This window comes from Bufo gargarizans, chromosome 9 (assembly GCF_014858855.1).
Source record: "Bufo gargarizans isolate SCDJY-AF-19 chromosome 9, ASM1485885v1, whole genome shotgun sequence".
Classification (NCBI taxonomy): Eukaryota; Metazoa; Chordata; class Amphibia; order Anura; family Bufonidae; genus Bufo; species Bufo gargarizans.
The window spans coordinates 4,357,652-4,384,186 of NC_058088.1; the positions used below are offsets into that span (position 1 = coordinate 4,357,652).

A 26,535-nucleotide genomic window follows, 5' to 3' on the forward strand; every position below is an offset into this window, starting at 1 on the left:
TATCCGTGGCGTGTCCGTGATTTTCACTGACCCACAGACTTCAATGGGCGTGCTTGGCCGCATCACGGATCAAAGTAATGCGTGTCTCCGTGATTTTTTTTACTGACTGACATTTGAACAGACACATTTAAATCAATGGGTACGTGTGTTGTCCGGAAAATGCGATTAGCACACGTCAGCGATAGAATAGAAATCTGGAAGAAAAAAAAATAAAGAAAAAAAATCTCTGCATTGGCTGGGACTATATTTATTGCAGGAAAAAATCTTTTTTTTTGTGCTTTTACAATAATTTATACTCTCACTTAGAAATGATAACTTTCATTTTCCATTTGTATCACTTGGGGATTTGCTAATTGCATGTGTGGGGCCTGGAGCGGGCAGCCCTGGATGTGCAGCATCAGCAGGAGCATGCAGGGATCAGCTCGGAGTCAGCTGAGGCTGTGGTCATACAGTGACACACCTTGGGAGGAGGCACAGCAACAAGCTGGCACGGCCAATCGTTTACCAGTCCCTGCCCACAGCTGAGGGAAGCCCCGCAGCTTGCCAAAGGAAGGCCACCCATTGCGATGAGCGGCCAGGGGATCTATTTTTGCTAGTTGCAAGAGGCCAACTTCTGAGCAGCGCAGGCTGCACACAGAGGACTGCCTGCCGGCTCCACAGTCCTGGATGATCCTGTTTCCTGGTGTGACCGACACCCGTCAGCAACACTACAGCTGCAAGTCACCCTGCACAGCCGCCCATCACACCCATCCAAGGCCAGTGTGCAGCTGAATACACAGCCTGACCCCTCCTATTGCTATTCAACCATTCACACCCCGACAGCAATTTGTACTATCCCTGTTCACATTCATCTTGTGCCGCACTTTACCTGTGCCTGCTGACAGCTGATGAGGCATAGGCAGTTACCTTCTGCAGGAAGATTTCTTGCTCTACTTCGGCTTCAAGGAGTTTCTCCTAATTTACCTGGACTTCTAGGAGCTTCTCCTACACTACCTGGACTTCTAGGAGCTTCTCCTACACTACCTGGACTTCTAGGAGCTTCTCCTACACTACCTGGACTTCTAGGAGCTTCTCCTACACTACCTGGACTTCTAGGAGCTTCTCCTACACTACCTGGACTTCTAGGACCTTTTCCTACACTACCTATGCTTCAAGGAGTTTCTTCGACACCACCTGAGCTTCAAGGAGCTTCTTCTAAACTACCTGAGCTTCAAGGAGCTTCTTCTAAACTACCTGGGCTTCAGTGAGCTTCTTCTAAACTACCTGGGCTTCAGTGAGCTTCTTCTAAACTACCTGGGCTTCAGTGAGCTTCTTCTAAACTACCTGGGCTTCAGTGAGCTTCTTCTAAACTACCTGGGCTTCAGTGAGCTTCTTCTAAACTACCTGGGCTTCAGTGAGCTTCTTCTAAACTACCTGGGCTTCAGTGAGCTTCTTCTAAACTACCTGGGCTTCAGTGAGCTTCTTCTAAACTACCTGGGCTTCAGTGAGCTTCTACTAAACTACCTGGGCTTCTTCTAAACCACATGGGCTTCAAGGTGCTTCCCCTCACTACCTGACCTACAAAGGAAGTCTCAATTACCTGTTCTGCAAGGAACATAGGAGGCACCCCCTTTACCTGGGCTACAGCTTCCCAATAGTGCTACTAAGAGTCCTGGGTCCTACTTTCGTGCAGTGTCATGGCTACTGGAGAGGTTCGGTACTGCTCCAGGTTCCCGTACCTGTGCCTGAAATTTACCCTCATTGTATACTGTACTATATTCTGGGTAAGTTGCCTTTCTGTTTTGACTGTGTGGGATTAGGATCTTACAGTGTGTATTACACTAGAACTGTGACCTATGGAAGCTGCTGGGAGTCAATGGAGTTTTGTAAGTCCTTGTTTTGCAGCCAGGTCCATCTGTAGCATGTCGTTGCATTGACTGTAGGGTGATGTCACATAGTTGCAGGCTGTATGATCAGGATTTAGTTGGTTACATATTTGCTTATTGAATAAAGAGAAAATGCACACAACAAAAAGCAATGAAACTAGCCGGACCAGTTACAGGGGATCCGATCGCTAGGCGGTTACCCGGCGTGCTCGCTCAAGGTGTGTTCATCTTACATGACTAGACTGAATCTGAACTTCATTATTTTATATTAATGGAGAAAACCTGATTCCTGTGTTCCATTGACATAAATGGGGATGACCTGCAATACCAGATACGACCAGCGGAAGTGTGTGGTGGTCTTGTAAAACTTCATGTAGGTCATTTATTAAGACCATCATTTTTACATGGTCTTTTTACACTGGTTCTGCTGCTGGGAGATGCTCCTAATTTATAAAGGGGCATGCGTCTTGCATCTCTGATCATCTTGTGCCTGCTGGAAAATCGACGCCAGCCCCTGGCTGGAGTAGTTTTTCGGTGGCTTTTCTCCAGACATAAAATTAGGACTGGAGTTTCAGCCAAGGTCTACTGATGCTATTTGTCCATATATATGAGGCCTATGTATTATATATCTTGTACTGATTCTGAACTGATTGGCTGCATTTACAATTTGGCTTCAGAGATCATTTTTGCCCAGTATTCTTTGTGCAGGAAAGGACTTTGTGCAGGAAAGGACTTTGTGCAGGAAAGGACAGAAATTCAATAGTTATTAGAGTGGTTTTCACCATAGACTTCAACATAACATAAAATATGCAACAAAATCAACAACAAAAAACGCAACAAAACTACAATAAATAATGCAGATTTGTGTGCGTTTCTTTGTGCGGTTTTGACCTAAATCCACCCCCCCCCCCCCCCCATTTATCTGTTTTGGTGCATTTATTTATTTATTTATTTTTTATGCATTTTTTTTTCCAGTTTATGTAAACAACCCCATTGACGTCTTTGGGGAAAACCACTCTACAGAAGGAGCGGAATCGCACAAACAATTGACATGGTGGGAATTAAAAAATTGGCACAACAGGTCAATTTCTGCACCTAAGGAAAAAAAGCAGCATACGTGAGATTTGTCTAAGGTCTCATGCACACGACCGTTCTGTTGTTTGCGGTCCGCAAACCGCGGATCTGCAAAAAACAGAAGCCACCCAAGTGCCTTCCGCAATTTGTGGAACGGAACGGGTGGCCCATTGTAGAAATGCCTATTCTTGTCCGCAAAACGGATAAGAATAGGACATGTTCTTTTTTTTTTTTTTTTTTGCGGGGCTACAGAACAGAGCAACGGATGCACACGGAGTGCTGTCCGCATCTTTTGCGGCCCCATTGAAGTGAATAGGTCCGCATCCGAGCCGCAAAAACTGCGGCTTGGATGCGGAACAAAACAACGGCTGTGTGCATGAGGCCTAAGGCTACCTTTACCTCTGTTCCGGCAGGCAAGCGGAGGATCGTCCGGACACAAAGTGCAGCATGCAGTAGTTTTGTGTCAGCCGGATGCTGACGTCTGCTGGTACCCGTTATACATTACTGGGGCTGGCGGCCATTCTGTTTGCATACAGCAATGGCGGATCTGGTTCATTCTCTGATGGAACAGCCTGCCGGAATGAAATACGCAGATGTGAAGCTAGCCTAATCTCACTTTGCTGGTACTGTAGTAGGGCTTATGCCGGGCCCATGCTGCGGACCACAAATGGCGGCCCGCAATCATCGGGCACTAACCGTAGGGCCGCTGTATGCAGAGGCAGGACCTATTCATTTGAATGGGGGCCACGATCCGCATCAGACTGTCCGCACCACAAAAAAAGTAGTGATGGAAGAAAACCCATGGAAGCACTCCGCAGTTCTTCCTTGGGGTTCCTGCCTCCCTTCCGCACCTTCTGGATTGCGGACCCATTGTGCGGTGCACAAACGGCCGGTGCCTTTTATATTCCGGACCTGCTGTTTGCAGGCCGCAATACGGACATGATCGGGCAACGGCCATGTGCATGAGCCTTTACGCTATGGTTTCTCTGCAAGAAATCTACGAAAACCGCGTGTAATCCGCACTGTGTGCAGCTACCTGCAGAAAATCCACATCAAATCCGTACAAAATCTGTACTATTTATACCGTTTTTTTTATGCGTTTTTTTTTTTTTTTTTTTTTTTGTGTGCGGATTTGATGCAGATTTTCTGCAGGTCTAATTTATCCATTGAAGAGGGTGAAATCCGCACTAAAAATCGCACAAACAGTTGATATGCTGTCGATTCCTAAATCCACACTGCGGTAAATTTTTGCACGGAAAAAAAAAGCAAAGTGTACATGAGATTGTCTGATGTCCTACTCTTTGCTGGTGCTGTATTACGCTGCGTTTTTTCTGCATGAGAATACACACGTAATCCGCAACGTGTGCAGGTGGGCCAAATGGCTCATCAAGGATTTTGATATTGATATACTGACCATCTATAGCAAATCGGCAGAGGTCCAACACCCCACACCCCATGATCAACTATTTCAAAGTAGCTTTGGTGCCAGAAGTAGGTACTGGGACTACATCCCTGCATCCATTGTAGACAGCACTAGAGCTTACCTGCTCCATCCACAACACAATGGATGAAGCTATGTGTAGTTCCAGCGCTAAAGCCACAACGGAAATGCACATTTTGGGGGGGAATACTATCCTGAGGATAACCCACCAGTATCACAATCCTGGAATACCCCTTTAAGTTTTATTTGCCTTCTCAGAGCCAGTCTTGAGATTTCAGCACACCCTGTCCTTTGTTCTCATGGGAGATAAGCTGCTGCCAAAGGTGTCTAGCAGTGGCTTATTCGCCTCTCCCTATTGAGAAGATATGCATGCCCAGCCAAGCTTGCATGTGCACGGAGGAATAGTTGACAGACTATCTAAGGCCTGTGAGGGTTGGCGCTCTTTAGCGATGATCGGCCTATGTGAAAGTGCCACCGATTACCCGATGAACGAGCAAACGCTCCTTTTATGCAGTCACAAAAATCACCATCTGCCGGCAGTAGATTGTACTGTCTAATGCTGGCAAATAATGATTCTGTATGGGGACAAGCTATGGCATTAGCGATCTCTCCTCCCCATACTGTGGAGGAGATCACTGCATGTAATAGCAGATGGTCCCCTTCACCGACAAGCAGCCGACTGACTGGGAAGGAACGCTTCCTTCCCGACAATCATAAAGGCAGGTGTACACTGCACGATGTAACAGCCGATTGTCGGGAAGAAAGCGTTCCTTCCCGTCAGTCTGCTGCTCGTTCAGTGGAGGAGACCTCTGCGTTTACATGCAGCGATCACCTCCACAGTATGAGAACGAGGAATTGCTTTTGCGATCGCTCCTCCTCATACAGCTGCATTGTTTCTGGGCAGGAGATCACCGTTTAGACGGCACGATCTGCTGTCCAGAAATGATGATTTAGGTGCCTGAATGAACGACGGGATCACCCGATGAACGAGCAATTTGCTCATTCATTGAGTGATCGGCGGCACATTTAGACAGACGGATTGTCGGGAACGAGCGTTCACAGGAACGGTCGTTCCCGATAATCTGCCTGATTATCGGGCAGTGTAAATCCGCCTTGAGGCTCCTCTGTCAGTGTAATAAAACCCCAAGGTCACCCAGTGAAGTGACTATATTTTCCAGTGACCCCCCCCCCCCTTATCAGTTCCTGTTACAGCAAGGAGTGCCGTGTTATCAGCGATGGCCTTATACCTTAATGGCACACCTACTGGAAAGTGGTCAGGACACACAGGAGTTACTTTCCTTTAAGACACAGGAAACATACAGCACCTGAAAAAACACGGCAAATTAGCCACAAAAACGTAAAAACAGAAAAACTTAGTGCACGCGGCAGTATGGTTTATGTGGATTCTTGTGCAGCTTTTGCTGTGTCTCCCCATCAATTCCTTGTGGGTTTTGTCACGGATTTGTCCCAGATCTCGCCCTTTACAAAATCCACCAAAAAAATTGACATGCAGAGGATTTAAAAATGCAGACTGCAGGTCAATTTCTGCAAAATTTTGAAAATAATCTACCTAATAAAGGCTACTTTTTCCTGTCCGTTTAATGTATACAAAAAACTTATACGTTAAACTGATGCCTCAGACGGCTACCATACAGTGGCATCCGTCACCACAGAGTTGAAATTGTAAAAAAAAAAAAGTTTTTTTTTTTTTTTTTTTTTTTTAAACTGTGTACGTCAAACGGAGGCATAAAACGTGATGTGAACTCATCCTAAATTGTTTACCTAGGCTGCTTTCACATTAGCGGTTTCAATTCTGCTATTGAGATCAGTCGTAGGATCTCAATAGCGGAAGAAAACGCTTCCATTTTGTCCCCACTCATTGTCAATGTGGACAAAACTGAACGAAACGGAATGCACCACAATGCGTTCCGTTTGGTTGCGCTCCCATCGTGGGCAGAATAACGCTGCAAGCAGGGTTTTTCTGTCGGTGATGTGGTCAATGGGGGACGGATCCGTTTTCTATTGTGTCAGAGAAAACAGATCCGTCCCCATTGACTTACATTGTGTGTCAGGACGGATCCGTTTTCTCTGACACAATAGAAAACGGAACCGTCCCCCATTGACTTTCAATGGCGTCATGGCTATATAAGACATAATACAACCGGATCCGTTCATGACGGATGCATGCGGTTGTATTATGGTAACGGCAGTGTTTTTGCAGATCCACGATGGATCCGCAAAAAACGCTAATGTGAAAGTAGCCTTAGCTGGCACTGTATTACGCTGCAGGTTTTCTGTGTGTTCTACATCAGTTTTCTGGTGTAGAAAAGAAGCAACACTTTCCGAATTTTTAGGATCCTCACCATAAGTTTCCATTCACACGTCCGTAGAATGGGTCCGGATTCAGTCCGCAACGTTGCGGAACAAATCCGGACCCATTCATTCTCTATGGGGCGGAAGAGATGCGGACAGCGGCTCCCGAAAAAAAATAGAACACGTTCTATTATTGTCCGCTATTGCGGACAAGAATAGGCAGTTCTGTGGGGGTGCCGGCCGGGTGTATTGCGGATCCGCAATACACTACGGATGTGTTAATGGACCCTAAGGGCTCATGCACACAGTTGTAGCCGATTTTGAAGTTTGCACATTGCGGATTTGCTAAACACTGATACCGACGTGTGCGCACCGCATTTTGCGGAACGGAATGTCCAGCTCTCTATAGAACTGTCCTATCCTTGTCCATAATACGGACAAGAATAGGACATATTCCATTTTTTTGCAACAGTACGGACATACGGAAGCGGACAGGACACGTTGTGCTGACTGCATCTATTGCGGCCCCATTGAAGCGAATGGCTCCGCATCTGATCGGCAAAAAAATGCGGATCGGAAGTGGACAGAAAAAAAACGGTTCTGTGCATGAGCCCTAATACAGTACCAGATAAGTAGATTACATTTTCAAAATCTCATGCACACGGTGTGGAAATCTTTCACGCGGAAACTTTGCGATGCAGATTTTGAAATCGACTGTATGTCCGTTGTTTGTGTGTTTCAGTGCAGATTTAACCCTTTGCAAAGAGAGAGATCCGGGGCAAAATCTGCCACAAAATCTGCCGAAAAAATATAGTAAAGACTCACACGAACTTATTTTCTTTTCGTGTCCGTTCCATTTATTTTTTATTTTTTTTGCGGACCGTATGCGGAACCATTCATTTTAATGGGTCCGCCCAAAAAAATGGAAGTTACTACATGTGCATGTGTGCGTTCCGCAAAAAAATAGAACGTGTCCTATTATTGTCCGCATTAGAGACAAGGATAGGATGTTTCCATTAAGGGCCAGCTGTTCCGATCCACAAAACACGGAATGCAAACGGTCTGTGTTTTTTGCAGACCCCAAAATGCATTTTTTGCAGACCCCAAAGTGTGTGGATTTCAGTGTGGAAACGGCAAAAACTGCACGAAAATCCACGTAGACTGCACTGCTGTGTGCATGTCCCCTTACTCCGCACTCGCCACTTTTGTAAGAAGCAGGCAGGGAGGGGCCTGACAGATTTAAGATTAATTAGGCCAGCTTTATGGCGCAAGTTACACCTGAAATGCCTACTGTGTGCCAGCGCCTGGCGAGATGTGCCAAAATTATTACCACGAGTGCAGATTTTACTTTACATGTCGCTTATCTTTCTGTGGTTTCACCCCACCCCTGGTTTTCAAAGCGTCTCTCTTGTGATAATGCCTAAAGATGAAAGGAGAAGATTCCCATATAATTAGGAGAGGGGGGATTTTTTCAGGTCAGGTCCAGGCTTGTGGGGGTGTAGGTGACATTCTTTCACATATGTCAGGTATGCAGCGTTAGGTAAACTGTGTGCTGTGTGTGGGTCCTAGAGAATAGGGAACTGGCCTGGAAACATCTGAGAGCTCCCCGTCTTTACACGTATCTTGTACGGTCCTTGCATTCTACTTACAAGGTTGTTAAAGGGGTCCGTCTCACTTCAGTAAGTGGCATTTGTCATGTAGAGAAAGTGAATACAAGCCCCTTACTAATGTATTGTGATTGTCCATATTGTCTCCTTTGCTGGCTAGATACTTTTTCCATCACATTATACACTGCTCATATCCAGGGATTATGACCACCGTGCAAGTCCAGCAGTGGTGGTCGTGCTTGCACACTATAGGAAAAAGGGCCGATCTCTCTGGTGGCCGAGACCGTGGGAGCGCACATAGGCACGCATGCGCAGCAGCTCCCATCCCGGCCTACCGCGTATCTGCGCTGGAACGGTGTTTGTAACACCTGGAAACGAGCAGTGTTTATGGCGACGGAAAAATTAATCCAGCCAGCGAAGGAGACAACATGGACAATCACAATACATTAGTAAGTGCCTTGTATTAATGTTCTCTACACGATAAATGCCATTTGCTGAAGTTACAACCCCTTTAACCGTTTCAGTGAATATTTATTTTTCTTTGTGTAATGAAAATTTCCCTATTTTTTTTTCCCACCGTTTTTCAAGATCTCAGCTTGCTTTTATTGTTTGCTGCCCCTGAATAAAACTCTGTCCTGGTCATGTGATGACGCAAGTGAATGGACTGTAACGCGCTGTGAACCTGTGTGTGTCAATCACGTGACCAGTAAAGTTACAAACCAGTAGTTTACTATGAAGGTCCAGATGAGTGTTACCAGTTGGGAGTGTGTCCCTGCACAGTCTGACACTATCCAATCAGGGCTGCCAGTGTCTGATTGTGCTGCAGGGACACCCCCAACGGTCAACACCCATCTGGATCCCCATTGTAAACTGTGAGCAATTAATTTATAACTTCTAGCAGGAATAATAAAGGAATGACACAACGTAGTCTTATGAATAGATGCTCCAGAACTGTTAACACCTGGGGAATGCAAGTGGTTACTAGAACAGACATGACAGGAGAGGTCCTAGAATGACCACTGATCACTTATCCACACGATAGGTCATATGTGTGATCAATGGTTGTCCTAACCACTGAAACCCCCACTCCCCTGAGCGTCTATGGGACTGCTGAAGCTCTGTACTAGGCTATCTCAGTCAAGTGGTAGTGCGTATACCTGACCGCACTTCCATTCAAAAAGGGGACAAAGGAACCAATTGTCATGATTGGTGGGGATCCCAGATCCTCAATCAGACACTTATTACTCACAACTATTTTTTTTAAAGGGGATGTCCACAGCCTTTTTACAAATTCCCCTGGGCTACGTGATGTCACAGCTCAAACCTATTGAAGTGAATGGGACCGAGCTGCGATACCAAGAACAGCCACTATACAATGTATGGCGCTGTGAGAGAAGGCGCTGTGCTACTGAGAGCGCCGCTGCTTCCTCAAACAGCTGATCGGCGGGGGTCCCGGGTGTCGGACACTCACGGATCAGATACTGATGACCCAGAGGATAGGTCATCAGTTAAAAAATCTGACACCCCCTTTAATGCTAGCCATATTGGTCACCCAGTTTTCCCAGGAATATTTTTTAACCACTTGACTAAACTGGAGACGATTCAATAGTCTTCTGTACATTTACTGGTGATTTTTGTATTTTCTGTTTTTTATTATATGTTTTGTCTAGATTATGGTTCTCTCTTCCTCCCTAGCTGTTCGGCGCTCTTGTCCTGGCAGTTGGGATCTACGCTGAAGTCGAGAGGCAGAAATACAAGACTTTACATGGCGCCTTCCTAGCTCCTGCCATCATCCTCATCCTCCTGGGAGTGCTCATGTTTGTTGTGTCCTTCATTGGAGTATTGGCCTCGCTCCGGGATAACTTGTGCCTGCTCAAAGTGGTGAGTGTCGGCGTCATTCGGGAAATGGTATATACTAGTTTCGATGGCCATATTACATCCTCGTATTTCGGTTTCATCTTTGCAGTTCATGTATACCCTGGGGGTCTGCCTAATTCTGGAGTTGACTGGAGGGATCGTTGCCTTGCTCTTTAAAAATCAGGTGAGGACTGTGTAGGTGACCATCTTACCTCTGACCATTGCTCCTGGTCTCCAGCAATGCCTCATGTTTTGTATGGAGAGATCAGGGGGCACCTCCTCCAAGCCACAGATCAATAATGGTGTCTCTCTCTTTATACCAGACCATGGATCTCCTGAATAAAAACATTCGGAAGGGAATACGGAATTACTACGATGATCTTGACTTCAAAAATATAATGGACTTTGTGCAAACACAGGTGAATATTTACAAATCCAGTCCCATTAGTGTCAAACTAGGGAACCTAGATATTATCCTCAAGCCACTAGGAGTACCTGACTATTCTTCTCCTCATGTGCCCGGTGGTGTTCTTAATTGCCTCAGCAAATGCTTTATTTTCCCCTCACCCACGACAGCACCACTAGAGAGAGGATCCCCCCAAAGATGGGGAAACCTGAAGGACAAAAACGCAGAGGCTCCCCTCCAACTTCAGTATGGTTTTCTGTCTTTAGAGGGGAGGCCTGTAGTACTATAGCTTCCCCCCCCCTTTGGGTGCCTCTTTCTTACCTGCGGTCCCCCAGTCTGCTGACACTCGGCATGAGTAGTGCACGGTAGGTCCGGCAGAGACGCGACAGTTAGGGAGGGCTTAACAGCGTTTGGAGGCATGGTGCTTCAGTGCTAATGGAGCGGCACTAGAAGCATCTCTTTCCGGCAGAAAGGATCGTCATCTTGTCCGTGGAGGACGAGCGCCTGCTTCCAGCCTTGAGTAGCGCTATGGGAGAGGAGAAATCCAGGCTGAGGCTTGGAACGCACGCGGGTGCATATGAGGCGCGATACCCGGAAGTAAGCCGCCAGCGGGTTTTCATGAGAATAGACCGCATGTAGCGTCTCCTGGTAGAACCAGGGTGTTCTGGATAAGGAGCGCTAAAACTCTTCTGGAAAGATACTATGGAGGAGGAAAGAAAGGACATGGTTGATGATCTACTCTGGCCCTGGTACCTACAAGAGGGGGGGGGAGAGGCCTCTGGCCAAATGTACATAATCGGTACTGATGGTATTTATGTATATGTATTTTCAGGGAAAAGCTAAAAAAGCACTAACTAAAAGAAGAAATAAGGAACCACCTGTCTCTACTTTATACTGCGGTTAGTATAGTATAGGCTGCATAAAGTTGATGACAGCTTCCCTTTAAGGGAGAATGGAAAAGGCCTAATAAAAGAGTTTATATTTTTGGTAAAAAATCTAAAAAGAAAATATCCCTTTTCGGAGGACATTTCTGCCTCTTGGAATAAAGCCACTAAAATAGATGGCTATCCTTTTGAAGATATGGGATCTCTAAAAGACCCTTTAGACAAAAAAGCGGGTGGCTTTTTGAGGGGGGCCCGGGAAGCTTCCACCTCGTCATTCAGACCTTCTATTGCTTCTACCTGTACTACTCGTTTCATTAACTATTTGTCTGCCAGAGCTAGAGGACCAAATTTAAGAACAAATGCCCCAGAGAAGAGATCTTTGCTGGGCTTCCAACGATTAAAAAGGCTGCTGACTATCTAGAGGAGGCCTTGGCAGATTCCATTATGGTTAGAGGCTCGTTCTTCGGCCCTGGCTAATTCAGCACGTAGAGCCTTATGGCTAAAAAACTGGAGTGGAGATTTACAATCAAAAAATAAACTTTGTGCTGTGCCCTGTGAAGGGGTAGATTTAATCGCTCCTTTCGTACCTTTAGAAGTAACAGAGAAGGAGATAGAAAAGATAAAGACTTCAAACTTAGATCCCAAAGGAAAGGTGGGAAAGATTTCTTCTTCAATCAATCCTTTGGAGATGAGAAAAAACCTGATCAACAATGATGGCAGGTTTCATGTAGGAAGAAAGGTTAAAAAAAAATCTTCCTGCATGGAAATAGATCTCCAGAAGTGCATGGGTTTTAGACCCCTTGGGGCAGGGATTAAAACTGGAATTTCATTCCCTTCCGCTATTAAGATTCGTGGTAACAAAATCTGCCAGGGTGGAGTCAGAAGTTCTGAATCTAATAAAGAAAAATGTACTGGTGCCGGTCCCAGGGGGGACAAGAGGGAGTAGGTTTTTATTCTCCTCTCTATCTGGTGAGAAAACTAGACGGTTCATACAGAACAATAATAAATGGAAAAGAGCTAAATCAATTCTTGCTCGTAAAACAAAATCAAGATGGAGACGATAAAATCGGCAATAAATTTGCTCTTTCCAGGTTACTTTATGGCTAGATTTAAAAGATGGCTTTTTCCATCTCCCTATACATCAGGATCATCAAAAGTTTCTTCGAGTAGCGGTGAAGATAGAAGGGGTTACCAGACATCTGCAGTTTCAGGACCTTGCTTTCGGTTTATCGATGGCTCCCAGAGTATTTACCAAGGTGGTTTCAGAGATGTGGCCCACATCTGAGAAAAATACATACTCTTCATTCCCTATCTAGACGACTTTTTGATAGTAGCAGAAAGCTAGGAGACCTGCAGAAAAGCGGTACAGGAAGTGGCTCAAATCTTGAAGAAATTGGAATGGATTCTAAACATGGAGAAGTCACAACCGGATCCCGTGCAGATTCTGCAGTTTCTAGGCTTGATACTGGATTTCAAAAGTGATACTGGATTTCAAACACAAAAGTGTTTTTTTTTTTTTTTTTACCAGAGGGCAAGATTTTAAGCTTAAAAAAGAAGATAGAAATCCTAATCAAGAATCCGATAATCTCACTAAGAAAAGGTATGTCGATTCTTGGAAGTCTGACATCTTGCATTCCTGCAGTTATATGGGCCCAATTTAATTTGAGAAATCTTCAATGGGACATACTGACAGCCTGGAAGGAGGGAAAACAACCCTTAGACACAAAATTGGTCAATTCAGATCAGACTATAGAGGGCCTAAAATGGTGGTTGACTACAGGCAATCTGATTCAAGGAGTGCCTTGGTAAATGAAAGATCTCCTATGTTTAACGACGGATGCAAGCCCTTGGGGTTGGGGCGCTCATGTCCAGAACCAATCATTTCAGGGGTTATGGAAAGGCAGTCTGAAGTCAGCTTCCTCAAACATAAAGGAGTTAATGGCAGTCAAATTTGCAATGTTAGAAATTCTACCGTTATTATCAGACAGGAACTTGAGAGTAATGTCGTGCAACAGAACAGTCGTTTCTTACATAAAGAAACGGGGAGGTACCAGAAGCAGAAGCTTAATGCTAATGTTGAGTGAAATCTCTCAGATAGTCGAACAGAATTGCAGGTCTATCTCGGCAGTTCACCTAAGGGGTTCAGAAAACGTTCAGTCAGATATATTTTTTTTTCCAAGAATTTTCAAGCAAATTGTAGACAGTTGGGGTTTCCCCTGCATACTGTAGATCTCTTTGCCACAGTGCAGAACAGGAAAGTAAAAAATAAAATAAAAATATCTCTATCCCCGGAAGAATTCCCCTGTGGTCTGGATGCTTTCCTCCACAAGTGAAATTTTCCGATATCATATGCCTTCCCTCCCTTTCTGTTGATTCCCAGGGTTTTTAAAAAGATAAGGAAAGATCAGGCAAGGATCATATTTATAGCCCCATTGTGGCCCAAAAGAGCATGGTTCACCTGGTTAAGGAAGATGTCAGTGACATACCCATGGCTTTTACCAATAACCCACGACCTTCTTTTTCAGGGCCTAGTTTTCCATCCTCAGACAGAGAACCTCCATCTGATTGCTTGGAATTTAAAGGGGTTCTGTTAGCAAGGAGAGGTTTTTCTGCAGAGCTAATGAATACTCTTCAAGTAGAAAGAAGATTACTGTTTCCATTTACACTAGAGTCTGGAAAAAATTCCTGGTCTTTGCGGGTTGAGATTTTAAGGATCTTCTCTCTCCTGCTCCAGTTCTAAAAATCTTGGAATTCCTTCAGACAGGTTTGCAGTTAGGGTTATCTGCTAATACCCTAAAAGTTCATGTTTCAGTGCTCTCTGCCCTTTTTGATGAGAATATTGCAGCGAATTCCTGGGTGGTCTATTCTTATTTTATTTTTTTAAATCAGTTGGTAGATCTTCCCTGAATTTATCCCTGAGGGTGCCCCCCTGGGATTTAAGTTTAGTATTAAGTGCCCTAACTAAATCTCCGTTTGAGCCTATTAAAGAGATTTCTATCAAAATGTTGTCACTTAAGTTGTGTCTCTTAAGTTGCTCTAACCTCCGCACGTAGGATTAATTAGCTTTAGTCGATTTTTCTATTAATCCTCCTTATACCAGGATCTTGGAAGATGGAGTAATTATTAGACCTGACCCTGTTTTACTCCCGAAAGTAGCTTCCAAGTTTCATAGGTCTCAGGATATTATGCTCCCAACATTTTTTGAAAATCCTACCTCTGAGGAGGAGAAGTCCTTTCATTGTCTAGATGTTAAGAGGTGTCTGGTCCATTACTTATCCAGAACTAAAGACTCGAGGAAATCTTCCTCAATGTTTATTCTTTTTCAGGGGAAGAATAAGGGTCAACAAGCATCTAAGAAATATTTGGCGAGATGGATTACATCGGCAGTATCCCTGGCTTATTCATCTTCAGGAAAATTGCCTCCAGAAGGCCTTAGAAGCTCATTCCAATAGGGCATTCTCTACATCTTGGGCTGAGAAAGCTGCTGTCTCTATTGAAGATATCTGTAAGGCAGCGGTTTGGTCTTCTCAATCTACCTTTTTCAAACACTATCATTTGCAGTTAAATTCTCCTTCTGATTTCTCCTTTTGGTTCTAAGGTTTTTTCGTCCGTTATGCCACCATAATAGTTCCTTGGTTATTCAATCTCGTGGTGCTGTCGTGGGTGAGGGAAAAAATTAAGATTACTCTTACCGATAATTGGATTTTCTTGAACCCACGGCAGCACCCTTATTGTCCCTTCCCTTTCTTTCTGGTGCTTGGTTGATAACTCATGGGTGTTGCAGTAAAAATAAAGATATTTATACTAACCATTCGGGACAGAGTTCCTCAAATCCTTGGAAATACATACTGAAGTTGGAGTGGAGTCTCTTCCTCTTTGTACTTCAGGTTTCCTGTCTTTGGGGGGTATCCTTTCTCTTTCTCGTGGTGGTGTCGTGGGTTCAGGAAAATCCAATTACCGGTAAGCGTAATCTTCATTTTCCACAAAAATCCACTTTTTAATCACTGCTTGTTTCGTAGGCAAATGTGCAGTTTGGAGTCAAGAAGGTGTAGATGATGAGAACTGGAGGCAAACTTGCCATGCCCAAATCCCACCCCATCAGTCTTGGTGGACATTCCTAAAGACAGAAGGCATCATCATCAGCCATCCTGAGATCTTACACGTGTGTTGTGTCCTACTCCCGACCTCAGGTTGGTCAAGTACACCCTGCTTCACTGCGCATATGCAAAAAATAGGGCACTGCGGCGCGCGTACCAGATCTCGGGAGGACTGCTGATGATGTTCCCTGTCCTCAGGAACATTAATCAAGACAGAAGGAGCAGGATTTAGGCATGGAAAGCTTGACTTCAGATCTCAATGTCTCCACCTTCTTGACTCTAAGCCGCTCAGTTGCACACGTGGATGTTCTGCAAAACGAGGCATCTGCTGGGGTAATTAAGGGGGGGGGGCAATATCTACTTGACCTGTTACCATTACCCCAAAGATTGAAGGGATTTACGGTACATAATGGCAGAGTTGTTTTCTTCCAGAAATAGCTCCACATTTGTTCACAGGCTGTGTCTGGTATTACAGCTCGGCTTCATTAAAGTCAATGGGACTGAGCTACAATATAACAAACAACCTGCGGACAGAAGTGGAGAAGAAAGCAGCCATGTTTTCCTATGTAATGGGAAGTAAAAATAAATCTGTATATAGAGGACATTTTTTTTTAATGGCATGACATCTTTTGTTTCCAGTTCAAGTGCTGTGGTGGAGCAGAGTATATGGACTGGGAGCAGAATGAGTATCACTCTTGCACGGCCCCCGGGCCTTTTGCATGCGGAGTTCCCTATACTTGCTGTATCACCAACAAGGTATGAATGACTACATCTGTGTGCAATGCTTCAGGCTTGTGTTCCTCATCACGGGTTATCTCAAGGGTTCTTGAGGAACAAAATGGGTAATGACGGTAGAAGGGCCAATTGGTGCCATAGGGGTCAAAATTCACTAGAGTTAGAGCGCTACACCAGGCCTAATACATGATTTAATGTGTCCTGCAAGTTGATGTCCACCCAAAATTGAGTGCAAGAGAAGGCCCCTGGTGCCAGTAGTCCATCATGAAATGTCCGAAATATGGAGAGTGTGCCACTGCTGCACTGTACGTAGCAGTACATTTACTTAGACGAGAGCAGAGCATCTATTCTTGAATTATGAGACCTGAATATCGCCTGGTAGTTATGAAACTACCACTATGTGCCATCCCGCAGGTGCTCCCAGGGCATAGTCACAGGGGCAGGAGGAGTGATAAAGTGAGTCCCTTCCTGGATGTAGGGCTTAGAAGTGGTGGGACAGAGCGTGGAATTCGCCCTTCCTTCGGTTAGGCCTCTTTCAGGCGTCTATGTGATGGCTCATTTGTGAAGAGGTCCATAAAGGATCCGTGTTTGGACAGTGTGTCCGTTTTTCACCCTCTGCATGTCATCCCTATTTCACAGACACAGCCAGGCTGAAGATTAGTTTCCAAAGCATCTCGTAGGAATGGTACGTGAAAATCACTGACAGAGCGCGGATGCCGTCCATGTTGTGTCCGTGGTTTTCACAGACCCATAGACTATATTCTGCATGAGGTGTTATTGCACATACATCAAACGAGGGCTTATTCACATGACCGTAACCGACATGGACCACAAAACACTTAGGTCATGTGAATCAATGCGGCCTAAACTCGTGATTTGTATCTGTCTGTAAAAATATTGCTTGGTTCCTCTTTTTTGCTGTGTATAAAAGTCACATTTTTGTGACTTGCTAGCAGACAAACAGACATTTAAGCATAAAGATTTAAAATGGAGACTGCCTAATAATTAAGTGCAATTAGCGCAATTCATGTTCACTAATCACGTAAAGGGCATCTGTCAGCAGTTTTGTACCGATGACACTGGCTGACCTGTTACATGTGCACTTGGCAGCTGAAGAGATCTGTGTTGGTCCCATGTTCATATGTGCCTGCATTGCTGAGAAAAATGATGTTTTATTATATGCAAATGAGCCTCTAGGAGCAACGGGGGCGTTACCATTACACCTAGAGGCTCTGCTCTCTCTGCAACTGCTGCACCCTCTTTACTTTTACTTTAGGAGAAGTCAGGGCCAGGTGTGATCACGTTTTCACTGCCTGGACCTGTCAATCAAAGTGCAGAGGCGGCAGCGGTTGCAGAGAGAGCAGAACCTCTAGGTGTAATGGTAACGCCCCCGTTGCCTTTAGAGGCTCATTTGCATATAGTAAAACATCATTTTTCTCAGCAATGCGGGCACATATGAACATGGGACCAACACAGACGCCTTCAGCTGCCAAGCGCACATGTAACAGGTCAGCCAGTGTCATAGGTACAGATCTGCTGACAGATGGGCTTTAATTTAATTCACAGAGGAATCCGTAATCGCGGACAAAAACAGGGCATCCTTCCACAGTGCCGAAAATTACTGATGTGTGAATACACACATTCTAGTCCAGGGATCAGTAACCTTCGGCACTCCAGCGGAAGCTACAATTCCATGCTCCATTCTTTTCTGCGAAAGTTCTGAGAAGAGCAGAGGAAGTACGCATGCTGGGAGTTGTAGTTTGCCTACTCCTGTTCTAGTCAATGGTTACATGTGCAGTGTGTGGAGAACGCAGACGGCACACGTCCGTGATTCACTGACATGTCAGGGAGGCCTTAGTGGGTGCTTTGGATGCAGTTGGTGGTTGGTTTGGGGCTTGTTCTTTGCTCATCCTTATGCCATGTAGTGCACGGGTAGTCAGACGAGCGAGTTTTCCGCGCGGGTGCAATGCGTGACGTGAACGCATAGCACCCGCACTGAATCCTGACCCATTCATTTCAATGGGTCTGTGCACATGAGCGTTGTTTTTCATGCATCAGTTCTGCGTTCCGTGAAAATCGCAGCATGTTCTATATTCAGCGTTTTTCACGCAGCCCTGGCCCCATAGAAGTGAATAGGGCTGCGTGAAAAACACATTGCACCCGCGCGGAAAAAACTGAACAACTGAACAACTAAACGCAATCGCAGACAAAACTGACTGAACTTGCTTGCAAAATAGTGCGAGTTTCACTAAACGCACTCTCAACGCATCCGGCCCCAATCCGCAACGCCCGTGTGAAACCAGCCTTAGATTGAAGGAGCTTACGACCTCCTCCTCACCCATTTGTGAGGCTTGAGGATAGCCCCTTGGCTCTCACATTGGGAGTCCTTATTGTAGGAGATGACTTTTACCACCCTTGTCCATGGGCTGTGTCCGGTAATGCAGTTTTTATTTGGATACTTTTAGAGGAAATGATGTTACGGATGTAGTAGAGTTCACTGTCGTAACGTGTTAATTCTACTACATCCGGACCTTTACAAACTTGATCAAAGTAGTTTCCCGATGTGGTTCTTACAGTTTCCATAAAAAAACATCAAACTGTGGAATCCAGTCGGGCAGCCTTGCATATGGCAGCCAGTTTCATAGCCGTGACCGATGCTTTCCTCTTTCTTGCAGACAGCAGTGCTGAATACAATGTGCGGATTCAAGACCATGACGCTGATCGTATGTGATGAGAGCATTGCCTGACCCATGTGTCCTACTGTCTGTCTATTGACTCGTCTTGCTTTGATACTAAATATATCTTCCACTTTGACAAGATTAAAGCTCATTTTCAGATGATGAAAGGCACATTTTATTAACTCTTTAGTGCTTTGCTTGCTTGTGACACCAACCTTCATTATTATTAGTCAGACTGGGGACACAATATGGAGATTCTGCGCTCATGCTTTCTCCTTTTATGCTGATTTTTTTTACTTCCAAAACTGCATTGGGAAACCTGACAGTGCGGTCGCATCCTTATACATTAGGGTAAAATTTTTGGTTGGGTTACTATATTTTGGACTGATGTACTATGGGTCCATCATAGAAAAATTGTGAAGAAATGTCCCTCACTCCCCCACCAAAAAAGTGCCCAACCCATTCAGCTATGGGTCACTTGCTGGAATTCTCTACTGCTGGACCTCATGGGCTCCGTTATTGCTGGCACCATAATCATGACAGGGCCCTGGTCTATTGATGTGTCAGTAAAATTGTAGGCTTTGTATATCTATTAGCGTGCTTCCATATTTTTTTTCCTTTTTTTGAAGGGAGGTCCCTTTTTTGGCTTGTAAAAAACACCATGAAATTTGTGCATTTTTGAGTGGCATTTTTTGATCACATGTTTTAGGCTAGTTTCACACCTGCGGTATGAAATTCCGGAAGGCTGGTCTGGTAGAGACTATAATGTGGCAGAGATCCGGCTGCTACCTGGTAAATAAGAATTGGGTAGACAAAAACAGTTTTTGTCTGGTTAATTTCCACCATTATCCGCCAAACTTGCCAGCCAGAACACCCAGCCACACGTGTTAGTGATAGTAGCCTTACTTGGGTTTTTTCAGTTTTTTTATTATTTGTATTATTATTTCTTATATATGAGAATACGCCTGGGAAAAAATGTGACCAAGATCTGGCAGTTTTGTCCCATAGACAACAATTGTTGTTTGAAAAAATGCAATGCAAGTGACAAGGTGTATTGCATTTTTGCATGGCCTATTTTAGACTAAAGTATTTTTCCCATACTGCTCTACAGAGAAAGTATCAGTACAGGGGGTACATACTTTTCTATATAAAAATGCAAGGCATAAAAATAAAATACTATTGGGCCAAAAATGCCCAACAAAAAGTTGCCAAAAAAAAGGTTGCAGTGTTTTTAGATGCAAAAACTGCGTGGCTGCATCCTTAGAATGGTTTCATACAAAGCATTTTTTTAAAAGCTTTTGATGCATTTTTTTGGCCAAAAATGGAAGGAGAAGCAAAAGTTCTTCCTTTATGTCTCCCATTCCCTTTGAAATCATTTCTGGCTTTGGCTCAATAAACAGCCTCTAAAACTGCGGTGTATGAAACCACCCTAATGGCTCCTCTGTTTAGTCCACGCTGACAATCTATCGTCTTTATCCTCCTCTCTCACTTTTCCTGCTACTATTACTGCTGTCTTGTGTATTCCCTTTGACACTGTGTTGTCTCTCCCCTGTTCAGAGACAGGCCGCTCAGCAGTTTATCTACGTCCGAGGCTGCACCAATGCCGTCATCATCTGGTTCCTGGATAATTATACCATCATGGCTGGAGCATTATTTGGTATTCTATTCCCACAGGTGAGTGCATATATATTATACATGCTGTGTGCGTCTTATGTGCTGCACTATTGGTGTTTATGGACGACTTACATGCTGCGTGCGTCTTATGTGCTGCACTATTGGTGTTTATGGACGACTTAGGCTACTTTCACACTCGCATTTGGGGTTCTGCTTGTGAGATCCGTTTGAGGGCTCTCACAAGCGGCCCCGAACTGATCCATTCATCCCCAATGCATTCTGAATAGATAAGGATCCTCTCAGAATGCATCAGTTTGGCTCCGTTCCGCCTCCATTCCGCTCTGGAGGCGGACACCAAAACGCAGCTTGCAGCGTTCGGGTGTCCGCCTGGCCGTGCGGAGCCAAACGGATCCGTCCTGACTTACAATGCAAGTCAAAGGGGACAGATCCGTTTGACGTTGACGCAATATGGTGCAATTGCAAACGGATCCGTCCCCCATTGACTTTCAATGTAAAGTCAGGAGTCCCTATCAGAGTTTTCTCCAATCCAATGGTATATTTTAACTTGAAGCGTCCCCATCACCACGCCTCTATGTTAGAATATACCATCGGATTTGAGTTATCATGAAAACTCAGATCCGACAGTATATTCTAACACAGAGGCGTTCCCATAGTGATGGGGGTGCTTCAAGTTAGCATATACTAAGAACTGTGTACATAACTGCCCCCTGCAGCCTGGCAGAACCCGATCTCTTAAAGGGGGCTGTGATCCGCACAATTAACCCTTCAGGGGTTAATTCTGCGTATCATAGCCCCCTGTAAGAGATCAGGTGCTGCCAGGCAGCAGGGGCCAGACCCCTCCCTCCCCCGCACTGATAACCAATGAGTTTAATACTGGGAAAGGAGGGGGCTGCACTGGCCACCAATAAATTTAAAACTGGGGAGGGAGGGAGGTCTGGCCCCTGCTGCCTGGCAGCACCTGATCTCTTACACCATGAGGGGTTAATTGTGCGGATTACAGCCCCCTGTAAGAGATCGGGTGCTGCCAGGCAGCAGGGGGCAGTCATGTACACAGTTCTTAGTATATTCTAACTTGAAGCGTCCCCATCACTATGGGAACGCCTCTGTGTTAGAATATACTGTCGGATCTGAGTTTTCACAATGTGAAAACTCAGATCTGAAAAAAGCTGTCTAATGCAGACGGATCCGTTCTGAACGGATGCAAGCGTTTGCATTATAGGTGCGGATCCGTCTGTACAGATACCAGACGGATCCGCACCGAACGCAAGTGTGAAAGTAGCCTTACATGCTGTGTGTGTCTTATGTGCTGCACTATTGGTGTTTATGGACGACTTACATGCTGTGTGCATCTTATGTGCTGCACTATCAGTGTTTATGAACGACCTACAGTATGGCTACAGGAGAGATATTAGGTAGGTTCCTTTTTCTGTTTGTTTTTTCCTGCCCAAAACAGCTGATCAAATGAATGGCTGACCATGTTATGAATGGGAACATGCCTGTATACATTAAGGGGCTGCAAGCACTTAGGATGAAACCAAACAGTTTGGCTAACCGCACACCACCCAAAGCAGCCAATGGACGCATAATTTTGCAGCAAAGGCATGCGGCCATTGGCTGCTGTGAGTGGGTGCAACTTGCGAAACCGTTTGGTCTCACTGTATACTCTCAGAGCTGAGCATTTGCTTCAGTTGTATCCATTTTATTTACAAACCATTTGTCCTAGAGGACTGAATACAATACTTTCTGCGGTGAGTATTGGGTCCATGTAGGCTTTCAAATTGAATATGTAATCAATAATATTACCACTCACCTACCAGCAAGCACAGATCTTGCTAAGGCCTCATGCACACAACAGTACTTTTTACTGTCCGCAAAATGGGGTTCCGTTGTTCCGTGATCTGTGTCCGTTTTTTCTTCCGTGTGTCTTCCGTGATTTTTGGAGGATCACCAGACATAAAGGAAAGTTAAAAAAAAGTCGTTTTGGTGTCCGCCTGGCCGTGCGGAGCCAAACGGATCCGTCCTGACTTACAATGCAAGTCAATAGGGACGGATCCGTTTGACGTTGACACAATATGGTGCAATTGCAAACGGATCCGTCCCCCATTGACTTTCAATGTAAAGTCAGGAGTCCCTATCGGAATTTTCTCCAATCCGATGGTATATTTTAACTTGAAGCATCCCCATCACCATGGGAACGCCTCTATGTTAGAATATACCATCGGATTTGAGTTATCGTGAAAACTCAGATCCGACTGTATATTCTAACACAGAGGCGTTCCCATAGTGATGGGGACGCTTCAAGTTAGAATATACTAAGAACTGTGTACATGACTGCCCCCTGCTGCCTGGCAGCACCCGATCTCTTACAGGGGATTGTGATCCGCACAATTAACCCCTCAGGTGCCGCACCTGAGGGGTTAATTGTGCGTATCATAGCCCCCTGTAAGAGATCAGGTGCTGCCAGGCAGCAGGGGGCAGACCCCCCTTACTCCCCTGTATTAAATTCATTGGTGGCCAGTGCGGCCCCTCTCCTACCCTGTATTAAATTCATTGGTGGCCAGTGCGGCCCCCCTCCCTCCCCTGTATTAAATTCATTGGTCACCAATGAATTTAATACAGGGGAGGGAGGGATGGGGGGCCGCACTGGCCACCAATGAATTTAATTTAGGGACTGGCCACCAATGAATTTAAAACTGGGGAGGGAGCGGGGTCTGCCCCCTGCTGCCTGGCAGCCCCTGATCTCTTACAGGAGGCTATGATACGCACAATTAACCCCTCAGGTGCGGCACCTGAGGGGATAATTGTGCGGATCACAGCCCCCTGTAAGAGATCGGATGCTGCGAGGTAGCAGGGGGCAGTCATGTACACAGTTCTTAGTATATTCTAACTTGAAGCGTCCCCATTACTATGGGAACGCCTCTGTTAGAATATACTGTCGGATTGAGTTTTCACAATGTGAAAACTCAGCTCTGAAAAAGCTGTATGCAGGCGGATCTGTCTGTGCTAAAGTAGCCTGCGGACACAGATCACGGACGCGGATGGCAATCTTGTGTGCCTCCGTGTTTTTTCACGGACCCATTGACTTGAATGGGTCCGCGAACCGTTGTCCGTCAAAAAAATAGGACAGGTCATATTTTTTTGACGGACAGGAAACACGGATCACGGACGTGGATGACAAACGGTGCATTTTCCGAGTTTTCAACTGACCCATTGAAAGTCAATGGGTCCGCAGAAAATCACGGAAAACAAAACAACGGACACGGATGCACACAATGGTCGTGTGCATGAGGCCTAAAGGTGAGAAATGGAAACAGTTGCAGAACTTTCTTAGACAATTAGTATCTTTATTATTACCCCTTTAGGTTATGTTCACATGTGGCAGATTTGTGGGCAGAATATCTGCAGCATATTACAGTACAATGTTTTGTTTTTTATCTTATGCACACACCGCAGGGAAAAAAAAATCTGCGCTTAAATAAGCACGCTGTGTGGATGTTAAATCTGCAGCATGTCATTTTATGTCTCAGGTTTTCACCCTTACGACAAAATCTGCATGTAACGGATTTAGCTGCAAGTACCACAACAAGTTATTATTTTTTTTTCCATTTAACCTATATTCCATGTGGATAAGCCTTTGACTTTTAAAGGGTAAAGCTTCGGTGGAAATCTGATGTTGCAGAAGAGCTGCTCAGAGCGCTCTACAACTTCTGCTTTCATTGGACCTGCAGGTTTTCAGGTTTTTGAGTGTTTGGAGTATGTATCCCATATACTTTCCATGGATACTTCCTCCAAACGTCCAAAACGCCAAGCAGATCCTTAAAAGCCAAAGGGGCCGAGCGCTCTGAGCAGCAGAGCTTCTTCACCATCAGCTTTCCACCGAAGGTTTAGTTACTCTTTAAATGTGTAGTGCATGCTGCCATACCTTGCAACCTTCCTTTTCCTTACGGTATGGCCACATGGTCAGCTTTTCCGTTTTCGAAGCCAAAACCAGGGTAAATAAAAAAAATATATATTCTTCAGGAAACTTGACTGTGTGGTCATATGCTTATACATACTATATTGCATGCATGCATTCTTACATTGAGTCTTTACCTTTCTACTAGTTCCTTGGAGTCCTCCTCTCTCTCCTTTATGTGACCCGAGTAGAAGACATGATTAGTGAGTGGAATGCCTCTGCTGATGTTCTCCTGGAGGGTGAGTCCACCAAACACGAGATCGAGTTCTCCTCCGTGGGCTGCTGCCGATGCTATCCAGGGGAGGAATCGACAGCCTGAGCGCCTTCTCCTAGCAGCAATTCTTCTGCTAACAAACACTAAATATTAACCCCAGAGCTGACCTGGAACATTGGAGAACACGTCCAGTCCTAGAGGTAATGGACTGGTGGACTCTTCTGATAAACTACATTTTCCACTTTAGTTTGACCAACAACTTTTAAGATGTATCGTGCCTGGTGTGTTCTGAATAGGACATCACTGTATTGGTTCTCAGAGACTCTTTAAGCTAAATTGCCATCTTTCTTGAAGTGCACTCGAAGGAGGATTCACCTCATATACAGGAGCAAATGGAAACGCTGCCATGAATATACGGCACACTGTGGTAAAAGACCTAAAATCCTGTGGCCATAGCCAAATGTTTCACAGCATCAAGTTTCAAGATTATCTGTATATTTTTTATTTTTTTACTTTGGGTGCAAAAAAGGAAAACGTCATACCTCAGGATCCTATCAAACTGGAAACTTAAAGGGGTTGTCAAATTTTTGCAGCCTCTTTTAGTATATAAACCCACAAAAAAAATAAGAAGATTGATGGTGGTCCCAGTGCTGGGATTCCTAGAAAATCAGCTGTAATCTGCTAAGGAAGCAAGTGTTAATTTACCCAACAGCACACCCACAGGTGAAATTAAGCATTACACTGTGCACAATGAAATGAACAGGCTGCAGGTAGGGACCAGGTCCTCCACTGAGAGACATTCTTTGCACCCGCCAATTGCTGTGGGTCCTGATCTAGTGATGCCCCTCAGAATACCCTAATGGGGTGTCAGCACATTAGTTTCCTAAATCAATCCACCAATTTAAAGGGGTACTCTGCAGCTCATGGGGAAAAAAAAAAGTTATTTGAAATGAACAAAATCTGTGAAGGCACTGTTTACTATTTCAGGCCCCAAGGGCAGATCTAAGTGCACATAAATTGTCCATGAAAACTCTGTATGTACACAAAGAGAGTTATCCAGATGGCAGCGGCCCTCAATATCTTTTCTCAGGAGGTCCGACTGGTGCTGGGGATATATTATATGAGTATGCCATGTACTTTTGTCAAATAAATGTATGTATAAAAGTCTGAGACACCCTTTTAAAGGGCTTCTCAGGCAATTAGGAAAATGAAAATAGTTCAATATTAATTTAGTATAAATATATTCCCAAATACCTTTCATTAGCTATAATGGTTTATTTTGTCTAGGGAGCAATAATTAGGAGAAATAAAATGGCCACCGTCCTATTAGCACACAAAAAAACTGTCCTAATCACCCAGAAGGGCGAGTTACTTTACAACACTGAGGTAAAGAGCTGCCTCATCCTCCTCTCTGCTCTGCTTATCAGGGATTATGATCCTGAATACATATTAAAATGATCTTCAGCTGAATCTCTGTAGGAATGGAGTTCAGGAAGAGACATGAAGTACAGAGAGGAAGGACAGGACAGACTGTGGTAATGGAGACTGCTGCTCATTATCTACACCCCCACTATCCTCTCTGTATTGCATGTCTCCTCATGAACTCCATTCCCACAGAGATTCATCTGAAGATCATATTAAACTGTATTCAAGATCATAATCCTTGACAAGTAAGAGAGGAAGATGGTGCAGCTCTTTAACTTGTCCTCCTCTGTAATTAGCACAGGTTTTGTGTGTACTAATAGGATGGCGGCCATTTTATTTCTCCTAATGA

The 26,535-nt window shown here is 44.8% G+C and overlaps 1 protein-coding gene across 1 annotated transcript; it reads left to right on the forward strand.

Moving 5' to 3' along the window:
* Positions 1–521: 521 nt before the first annotated feature.
* Positions 522–25,689, forward strand: TSPAN15 (tetraspanin 15). Its single transcript, XM_044306129.1, has 8 exons — positions 522–1,763; positions 9,996–10,181; positions 10,267–10,341; positions 10,481–10,576; positions 16,184–16,300; positions 18,955–19,002; positions 20,515–20,631; positions 24,696–25,689. The coding sequence occupies exons 1-8, from the start codon at positions 1,677–1,679 to the stop codon at positions 24,864–24,866; spliced, it is 897 nt and encodes a 298-aa protein (XP_044162064.1). The 5' UTR covers positions 522–1,676; the 3' UTR covers positions 24,867–25,689.
* Positions 25,690–26,535: the final 846 nt, after the last annotated feature.